The sequence below is a fragment of the Cherax quadricarinatus genome, unplaced genomic scaffold (genome assembly GCF_038502225.1).
Source record: "Cherax quadricarinatus isolate ZL_2023a unplaced genomic scaffold, ASM3850222v1 Contig5843, whole genome shotgun sequence".
Classification (NCBI taxonomy): Eukaryota; Metazoa; Arthropoda; class Malacostraca; order Decapoda; family Parastacidae; genus Cherax; species Cherax quadricarinatus.
Genome location: NW_027200869.1, coordinates 521 through 11696, shown reverse-complemented (window position 1 = coordinate 11696; position 11176 = coordinate 521). Strand labels below are relative to the sequence as shown.

General features: G+C 38.3%; 1 protein-coding gene across 1 annotated transcript; it reads right to left on the bottom strand.

The window, feature by feature from the left end:
* Nucleotides 1–989: 989 nt before the first annotated feature.
* LOC138852253 (putative HERC2-like protein 3) lies at nt 990–8310 on the bottom strand (the record flags this gene model as incomplete). Its single annotated transcript, XM_070081999.1, has 5 exons — nt 7809–8310; nt 6381–6505; nt 6132–6268; nt 4967–5221; nt 990–1102 (listed from the first exon to the last, which is right to left on the bottom strand). Coding segments are annotated over exons 1-5 (1117 nt in total), but the record flags the coding sequence as incomplete, so codon positions are not given.
* Between the last annotated feature and the right edge of the window lie 2866 nt (nt 8311–11176).

Below are 11176 nucleotides of genomic sequence, written 5' to 3'. Positions count from 1 at the left end.
GAGTGAGTGAGTGAGTGTTTTCTTCTTTGTCGGGTCACCCTTCTTTGGTGTGATGGCCAATGTAAAAAAAAAAAAAAAAAAAAAGATTTGATTCTTCAATCAAAATGCAGGGTTTTCCTGAATACACTGAGGAATTTTATTATACATTCAGCAATGTGTGACATAACTTGTGACTAGTTGTGAGAATTGTTCTACCCTAGCAGATAATGAAGAGCTTCCCTTCTCCACAGTCTTGACATTTTTACATTTGTGAGAGAACACTAAATCCATAGGAACCATATACCTCCTAGGAATAATGGAAGGTATTCAGGCTCAATTCAAGGCAATGGAACACAATTCAAATCACAGACTGTGCAAGGCTCAAACCAGTGAGTCCTAAAACTCACAGCCAGTGCATTAACCACTGGGCCAGCTGCCTCTAGTAAGAGTCATCCAACCAGGTATATTACTATACTATAGAGAGGTTAGCAGGGGCCCCACTGTGACCACACATACAGATTTTTACAGATGAATCCCACACCTATTCTATGATTTATGTGCAATTGTGTTATTATGATTTCGTAAGTCATGAGCACAATTCCTTAGATCAAGAGCCCCTGACCAGTATCAAGGAACCTCCCTTGAGAGAATTCATGGTCTTGAATAACAGGTAACATGAGACAATTAAATATTCTGCACACCATCCTGCTTAGAAGGAATAAGACGATGTATAACGGAACAAATATTAAAAAAAAAAATGTATGCAGGCACTGCTCATGAAATGGAACTGCTCTGGTAGTAACCCTGAAGCTACTCCTATATACAAAACAATAAATCAGACCATGCTAATTTTTTATTAATATTCAAGAAGTTTAGATTCTGATTTTAACCATTTCCCAGGCAGGCCACTATATTTACTGGCCTCCTCAGGCAGGCCACTAAATATATTGGCATACCCTGTAAAGGGTTAAAAATGTGACAAAAGGGCAAAAAAAATTAATTTCTCTTACCAATAAGCCTTAGAAGTGTCTGCATTAGAGCCAGTAGACCACCTGATATAAGGAGACTTAGGTCAGCACCACAATGAGCTCTTGTTGATAAACACACCAAACCTAAAATGAATCTGCATACAACTTTCATTAGTGTCCAGCAAATTTAAATAATGTTGGTAGAATTACTAGCAATATGTTAGGTAAAAGGGCACCTGCATTAGTTGCATATGTGTCCTTTTACCTAACTTTTATTAGCCAAAACATTAATTACATACAATACAAACTTTGTGGTATTTTAGAAAATTCCTAAAAGATGAATGGAATTCAAACCAGCAGTCCGGCAGTCTGAAATTACTAGCCTGTCATACAAGCCATCAATCTAGGTAAGATTCTAAGGATTATTCAACCAAAAAAATAAAATTTCCTGAAAAAGTTAAAGTTAAAACTGGAACCCATAGTGGCTGGTCTGGCCAGTGGGTTATAATGCAGTTGTGGTATTTGGTAATCACTACCACAGTTTTGATTCAAATACACTTCAAAGTTGCTTCTGTTCATACATTGTAAATTCCTCAGTACATTAAAAACTTTCAAAAACTCTTGGATACTTTAATGACAATTTTGTGAGATATCACACATTGGCTATTTCCCACCAAGACAGGGTGGCCCAAAAAAGAAAAACTTTCATCATTCACTCCATCACTGTCTTGCCAGAGGCATGCTTACACTACAGTTATAAAACTGCAACACTAACACCCCTCCTTCAGAGTGCCGGTACTGTACTTCCCATCTCCAGGAATCAATAAACTTACGCTTAACACTGACAAAACCTACTACATTATGTTTGGTAGCAGAGCAGGAGATGCGCAAATTAACATTAAGATCGACAACACTCTAACTGCCAGGCATAATGAGGGCAAATTCCTAGGCCTATACCTTGACAACAACCTGAACTTCAGCACCTATATCCAACACACAACCAAAAAAGTATCCAAAACGGTTGGGATCCTCTCCAAGATACGATACTACGTCCCGCAAACTGCCCTTCTCACACTATACCATTCACTTATATATCCATACCTCACCTATGCTATCTGTGCTTGGGGATCAACTGCAGCAACACACCTAAAGCCAATAATAACCCAACAAAAAGCCGCAGTAAGAATAATCACTAAATCCCATCCCTGGCAATGCACCCCCCCACTCTTCATAGATCTAAACTTACTCCCTGTTCAGCACATCCACACTTACTACTGTGCAATCTACATCTACAGGACCTTAAATTCCAATATTAACCTTGACCTAAAATGCTTTCTTGATAGTTGTGACAGAACCCACAGGCACAACACCAGACACAAACATCTCTATGACATTCCCCATGTCCGACTAAACCTTTACAAAAATTCAATGTATGTCAAAGGCCCTAAAATCTGGAGCACCCTACCTGAAAATTCTAAAACTGCAGACACATTCATCACCTTCAAAACTACCATCAGAAAACATCTTATCTCCCTGATACACCCTGTCAACTATTTACCCGAATACCACCTGGTGGTTAACACTTACACTCACTCACCCATTTGACCATAAACAGAAATATCAATCTCAATCTCAAAATAAAGAATCTTAACTAGTCATAAGTTGGCCTGTGATACTCCAATACTGAAACTATGTATAGTGCCAAAAAAAAAGCATTCACATTGCTAAACTCACAAACTACTATTTAGTCATTTAGCCATAATACCAACTTACCTCATAATTTTTTAATATTTTAAACTTAAGATTTAATCTAAGTCTGCCCAAAATGCCTAGCCATGCTAGGTGTTCTAGTGGTACACTCTGTAATTATTATTTTACTACATGTAAACCACACAATAACCAAATTCTGTAAACTCATCATTGTAATCCTTATAGAGAATAAACTTTGAATTGAAAAAAAAAAAAAAGTATGGCCTGCCGGTTTCCCCGAATCCCTTCATAAATGTAAACTTGCTTACACTCCAACAACACATCAAGTCCTAAAAAATATTTGTCTCCATTTGCTCCTAACTAAGACGCTCATGCATGCTTGATGGAAGTCCAAGCCCCTTGAACAAAAAAACTCCTTTACCCCCTTCATCCAACCCTTCCTAGGCCGACCCCTACCCCGCCTTCCCTCCACTACAGATTCGAAGTCATTCTATTTTGTTCCATCCTCTCTACATGTCCAAACCATCTCAATAACCCCTCTTTAGCCCTTTGGATAATTGTTTTGGTAATCCCGTACCTCCTCCTTATCTCCAAACTACGGATTCTCTGCATTATTTTCACACCACACACTGCCCTCAGACACGACATCTCCACTGCCTCCAGCATTCTCCCTGTTGCAACATTCACCACCTATGCCTCACACCCATACAAGAGCATTGGTATATCTATACTCTCATACATTCCCTTCTGCTGTCATGGATAAAGTTCTTTGTCTCCAAAGACTCCTCAGTGCACCACTCATCGATTCTATGACTCACCTCATCTTTCATAAGCCCATTTGCTGACATGTCCACTCCCAAATAGCTGAATACATTCATCTCCTCCATACTCTCTCCCTCCAATCTGATATCTAATCTTCCGTTACCTAAATTTTTGGTTATCCTCATCACCTTACTCTTTCCTACATTCAATTTTAATTTCCTTCCTTTACATACCCTACCAAACTCATCCACCAATCTCTGCAACTTCTCTTCAGAATCTCCCAAAAAGCACAGTGTCATCAGCAAAGAGCAACTGTGACAACTCTCACTTTGTGTTAGATTATTTATCTTTCAACCCCAAGCATTCACTTCTCCTACAACTCCATCTATAAATACACTGAACAACCATGTTGACATCACATATCGCTGCCTAAGGCCTACTTTTACTGGGAAATAATCTCCCTCTCACCTGCATACTCTAACCTGAGCCTCACTATCCTCATAAAGACTCTTCACTGCATTCAATAACCTACTTCCTATTCCATACATTTGCAACATCTGCCACACTGTCACCCTATCATATGCCTTTTCCAAATCCTTAAATGCCACAAAAACCTCTTTACCCTTATCTAAATACTGTTCACCTATATGTTTCACTGCAAGCACTTGGTCTACACACCTCCTACACTTCTTAAAGCCTCTTTGTTCATCTGCTATCCTGCTCTCCATCTTACTCTTAATTCTTTCAATAATAACTCTACCATACACTTTACCAGGTATACTCAACAGACTTATTTCTCTATAATTTTTACACTCTCTTTTGTCCCCTTTGCCTTTATGCAAAGGAACTATGCATGCTCTCTGCCAATCCCTAGGTACCTTACCCTCTTCCATACATTTATTAAATAAAAGCACTAACCACTCCAAAACTATATCCCCAACTGCTTTTAACATTTCTATCTTTATCCCATCAATCCCAGCTGCTTTACCCCCTTTCAGTCTATCCACTGCCCCATGTCCTTTCCCCACACTTACAACTGGTTCTTTCTCACTCCTACAAGATATTATTCCTCCTATCTTCATCAACATTAAACAATTCCTCAAAATATTCGCTCCATCTTCCCAATACAGTGGTACCTCGAATTTCAGCCATAATTCGTTCCAGAAGGCTGTTCGAGTGCCGTTACCGAATGAATTTGTTCCCATAAGAAATAATGCAAATTAGATTAGTCCGTTTCAGATCATCAAAAATACACTTACAAAAGCACTTACAAAAATACACTTACATAATTGTTCAAGTTGGGAGCTGTTCGAAACCTGAGTTACCACTGCACCTCTAACTCTCCGTTTAATAACTCTCCTCTCTTATTTTTAACTAACAAATCCATTTGTTCCCTAGACTTTCTCAACTTACTAATCTCACTCCAAAACTTTTTCTTATTTTCAACAAAATTTGTTGATAACATCTCACCCACTCTCTCATTTGCTCTCTTTTTACAGTATATATTATAATTATCACACACTACATATACAAACTATGGGACATACCTGGAAAGTGGCATGGAAGCTAAGATGTTATGATCACGACAACTGATATTAGAGTCTTTATATGTAGGATTGTCTCGGCCTTTCAGCAACCTCCCAGATGAATGGGCAGCAACACAGAACTGCTCAGCCTTCAGCACATGGGCCCGTAGCTCACCAACAGCCCATTCCCAGACTTTGGCCCACGATGCCTTTAGAACAGCCCGCTGGTAAACAGGAACTAAAGGAATGTTCTCCAGGCAATCAGGTAGAACCAGGCTGTTGGCAATAATACAAATAATTAACACTTGCAATCTTCCAACACTAGGAAAAAATTATACCACAAAAGAAAGAATACATTGTTATTATAATCATGATAAATAAAAAATAAGATGAGGTAAACCTTAAAATTGATGGAGAAAAAAAAGGTGGGTGGTACAGTGAGATATCTGTTGAGACAAAGAACATTATTCATGGAGGCAAAGAGGGGAGTGCATGAGTGTACAGTGGTACCAACATTCTTATATGGGTGTGAAACAATGGGTTGTAAATGTTACAGTGAGAAGGAGGTCGGAGGCAGTAGAGATGTTATGTCTGAGGGCAGTATGTGGTGTAAATGTTATGTACATAATTTGTAGTTTGGAGATTAGGAGGAGGTGCAGATTTACTAAAAGTATTATTCAGAGAGCTGAGGAAGGGTTGTTGAGGTGGTTTGGTCATCTGGAGAGGAGGGAGCAAAATAGGATGGCTTGGAGGATGTATAAATCTGTAGAGGAGGAAAGGCAGGGTAGGGGTCATCTTAGGAAAGGATGGAGGGGGTAAAATAGGTTTTATGTGCAAGGGGCTTGGACATACAGCAGGCATGTGTGAGCATGTTAGAGAGGAGTGAGTGGAGACAAATTTTGGGGGGGAACTGACGAGCTGATGTAGTGTGAAGGGATTCAGGAAAACCAGTTAGCTGGACCAGAGTTCTGGAGGTGGGAAGTACAATACCTGCACTCTAAAGGAGGGGTTTTGGATATCTACAGTTTGGAAAGACATTTGAACTGTTGTGTCTGTGCACCTCTGGCAAGACAGTAATAATGTGAATGATGATGGCGTTTCATTTTTTGGGTCACCCTGCCTCGGTAGGAGACAGCCAGTGTGTTAAATAAAAAGAAATATTTCAGAATCTATAAATATTACTTACGTATTTTTGGGAGCAAATGGTAAGAGGCCAAGCCATCCATTGATGAGTGTAAGCCTAACAGAGGGCAAGAAGTTGCTCTTTTGAACTAAGCTGAGAAACATCTCAATACCACGCAGTCTCATCTCAGCTCTGTCCATCTGAAGAGTGAATAATCAAAACTTAGGAAACATAAAAATAATGATCCTTCTATAACTTCAAGAGTAAAACAGCAAAATATCTGACTAGGCATCACACACATTTTTAACCAACCTGTGTGAAGAAGGCTTTTCGCATTGCTTCAATATTTATGGTTTCTTCTGAACAAACAAATTCAATAACTTTTGTTGCTATTTCTACAATTTTTGCTGTTGGCGGAGGAGCTGTTGGTGTTAAAACTGTTGAGAAAATAAAACAATGCTTTATACAAAAATAAAATTTTTATGAAGTAAAAATGATAGATATAATTAGCAAAGCTTGTAAAATACAAACATTAGAATTAACAGGACATTATAATCCTATCTTCCAATTTATACTTTAACCCTTTTACTGTCGGTGTCATATTAGTACGGCTTATGAGCCAGTGTTGGTGCCGTATTAAACGAACAGAGAAAATGTTATTTTAGTGCCAGGAATGTCTGCATTCAAATTTGTGTGAAGCTGGCCAAATTGCCAATTTCTGACCACTTTACTGGGTAGTTGAAATTGGTAAATGGGTGGTTTCTTATATTCAATCGATGGAACAAATGGAGTTCTAGCAAAATAGCTATGAGTTTGGTTGACTGGAACAATGGAACTGGCCAAAAACAGGGCTCAAATTGAGCAAAATTACAAATGTGTGTATTTCGCTGAGACCCCTAACTTTATGAGAGTGTAATTCCGTGAGTTTTCCATCAAATTTCGTACTTTTGGTGCCATTACCATCGGGAAAAGATTCTCTGTCATTTCATAAGAATTTTTTTTTTTTTTTGCCAGGGGGGGGCGGGTCCGTCACTGAGAGCAAGTTTGTGAGCAGGGGTCTGGACAGTAAAAGGGTTAAACAGGAAGTTTTTAATTTCAATAAACTGGCCATATCCCACTAAGGCAGGGTGATCTAAAAAGAAAAATTGAAATCTTTCTTTCTAAATTTAGTAATTTATACAGAAGAAGGGGTTATGGTCCCTTGCTCCTAAACAAGAAGTCATAATCATAAAAAATCCTCTTTCCTCCTGCACAGATTCTAAATTACAAACTAAGAGGCAAATGGCACCTGAACTTCCTCTCTTGTGTACCATAATCACAATATTTCTTCCAAACAAGAAGAAACTGTCTCTAGAACTAACTTCATAATTTTTTGTACCACTTTTGATGGAATCCAAAATTAAAATTATACTTCTTATGGGAGGTTCCCGCTTATACAGAAGGTTAGGTTCCAGGTTACTGCTGTAACATGAAAATTGCTGTAAAGTGAATCATAGCCTTTTTTCACATTCAAATGCATATAAAAGCCTGATAAGTTTATACTCCCATATATTAAGTGAGCAATAGAGGTAGGCCTAAAAAATGCATATACAGTACATACAATACTTACCTTAAATAAGTAATGTGTGTAGCTTCTAATGAGTGGTGAATATATTTACTGTAAGAAGTCTGAATAAATGAAAAATGGGTATAACTGAAAATCGCTGTATTAGCGAAATGCTGTAAAGTGAAGCAACTTACGTGAAGAGGGTCTGGAGGGAGTGTGTACAGCTCCTGAAGGTGAGGGAGACTTTTTCAGATTTAAACTCACAGATGCCTTCTTCCCTTCTCCTTGCTGTTTCTTTGCTTCTGCAGTTATCTTCAGTTCCTTCTCCACTGCATCTACATCCCCTTCAACTTTAATGTTGTCATCCAAGGTAACCTCACTCAGGCGACTTAAGTCAGTGGGCTCGGTCAGATCCTTGCACAGGTCCTCCTGTTTGTCCAAGCGTCCACTTCTGATGTCATCACAACTATCGTGACTATTAATTCTGTCCTCGCCATTACTGCCACTGCTAAGGCTGACATCCTCAACAGAGCCACTCACTTCTTTAGTGTCCTGCAAGCATATGTGATCATCGACATATATGATTATTTGTATGAACAACAGGTGATTATTTCGGCCAAAGAAATGTCCTAGAAAAAATTGCAGGTATATTCTCCAAAATTCACTCTTCTTCTCTCTCATTTACCTATACAGTGGAACCTTGGATTTTATCATTAATTCGTTCCAGAAAGTCTGATCAAAACCAAATATGATGAAAACTGAAGCAATATTTCCTATAAGAAATAACGTAAATATAATTAATCTGGTCCAGACACCCAAAAGTATTAAAAAAAATACATTTTATAGAGAATAACTATAGTTTTACATACAGAAAACAATGAGAAATAAATATAAAGGACTAATAAAATGGATAAATGAACATTTAACATCACTTGTACCCTTATTGAAGACTCTTGTTGGCATATGGAAGACGGCAAGGAGGGGAGAGGGAGGAGAGGTTATCTCTACCACCATCACTATCACCCTCTACCACCATTACTACCACCCTCTACCACCATCTCTACTACCCTCTACCACCAACACTACCATCCTCTACCACCATCACTACCACCCTCTACCACCATCACATGCACCCTACACCACCATCACTATCACCCTCTACTGCCATCACTACCACCCTCTACCACCATCAGTACCACCCTGTACTGACGAGAAAAAAAGCCAGACTGATTCAGAACGCGTGGGATGCTTTGTGTGGGCATGGGCGGACACATTTGGTATGGCGAACCACTGTCAACTCGATGAAAACTGAGGTGATGAACAAAAACTGGGACAAAATTTTGACAAAAAAAAAAAAGTAATCGAAAACCGGATTCGACGAAAACCAGGGCAAATGAAAACCGAGGTTCCACTGTACTTCAATTAGGGAATTTGTGCCTGGGGATCACCCTTAGCTTTCCACTGAAAATCAATTATCACAACAAAAGGCACTTATTAGAACTATCACAAATTCAAATTACAGTGGACCCCCGCTTTATGATCAGCTCCCAATGCGACCAATTATGTAAGTGTATTTATGTAAGTGCGTTTGTACGTGTATGTTTGGGGGTCTGAAATGGACTAATCTAATTCACAATATTCCTTATGGGAACAAATTCGTTCAGTAATGGCACCTGAACATACTTCTGGAATGAAATAATATCGTAAGCCGGGGGTCCACTGTACAGAGGACCCTCAACTAACGGCGGCATCAAGTAACAGCAAATTCGTCTAACGGCGCTCTTCGGCGTAAACAAAATGGCTCTACCAACCGCGAAAAACTCATCTAATGACGTTCATCCCGAACTTGTCCATGGGGCCAGAGCGTGGCCTGAGCGGGCCCAGCCACTCTCAGACTCCATGTACAGCCAGTGTGCCAGTGTTTACAAGCCGTTTCAGTCGATTCCAAGTAAACTTGCAATATATTTTACATTATTCCAGTGTCTTTAGTGCTTGTAATGGCTAAATAAGCCACCATGGGTGTTACAAAAAACGCGATTCTAAAAGCTTAGAGATCTCCAGTGAATACTAGAAAGGACTGCCCTTCTAGCATCCAGCCTGTTACTGGGTTTTCGTAACAAGTAGTCAGTATCCTTGTCCAATTATCCATTAAAAATCAGTATTATTCAATAGTGCTTCAGGATTACAACTGGTAGGCTACTAACTAGAGAAATTAAAATTTAATAAATTTATTAATCATTAAGTTGTCTAGAGGTATATTATCAAATTAAATTAATCACAGCAATCAAAATAAAATCAATCTCTCGAGTTCAATATTATTGTGCTGAAAGCACATATCACATTTATAATTCTTAACCCTTTCAGGGTCCGTCCCATAGATATACGGCTTTACGGTGAGTGTCCAAACCGTAGAACTACACCATGAGCTCAGCTCACTCTGATAAACTGTGAGTGGTACATTTGGGCCTAGATATGAGAGAATACATCTATGTGGTATGTGTGCACCACATAAAACAGATCCTGCAGCACACTGTGTATAATGAGAGAAAAAAACTGAAATCATGATTTTTCGATTAAAACAGCGACTTTGCAGTGTTTTTTCGTATGTTTTTTATAGCTGTATTTGCGATTTCTTGGTCTCATTTGATAGAATGGAAGACATATTACAGAAATAGAGATGATTTTGATTGGTTTTAGCACTGGAAATGGCTTGAAACTGAGCTCAAAGTAGCGGAAATGTTAAATTTTTGCCGATATTCAAGAGTAAACAAACGACCTCACACATCTAATACACACCAGCTGGTGGGTCTAATATACATTCACAAATATGGTGATGATATTTATACAATTATTACAGTATTGCATAACAGTAAATCTTCTATTTTTTTGGTGTGAATAAAAATTCATTGTGAATAAAAAATCAAAATGGAATTTATTTGTAAAGCCTCAAAATGTAACTAATGAACAGAGGAAATGTTAGTTTAGTTCCAGGAATACCTACATTGTTTATTCTGGAGCCTATTTTGAAATTGGAATATTTTGAACTTTGTGTTAAATTGGCCAAATTAACAATTTCCGATCACTTTATTTTGTAGTTGAAACAGTTGAGTTGGTGATTTCTTGTGCTCAATCGATAGAATAGAAGTAATACTAGTGAAATAGCTAAGAATTTGGTTGATTGGAATAATGTAATTGGCCTAAAATGGGAGTCAAAGTCGGCAAAATCGCCGATTCGTAAATATCGCTGACACATCAAAATTCGTGAGAGTATAATTTCGTCAATTTTCCACTAAATTTCGTACTTTTTGTTTTATTACCTTCACAAAAAGATTCTCTACGATTTCATAAGAAAAAATAACAAATTTTTTTTTTTTAAATTCTTGGACACTGGTGCATGACTCCAGATTTGGGCCTTGGACCCTGAAAGGGTTAAGTACCGTCTGGTACATTAACATTTAATAAGATATTACAAATATGTACAAGTAAGTCTGTGTATGCGTGTAAGTGCTCTAAGTAGTTCACTATGTCTCACGACTCGACTAGACTTAAACAAGTGACTAAC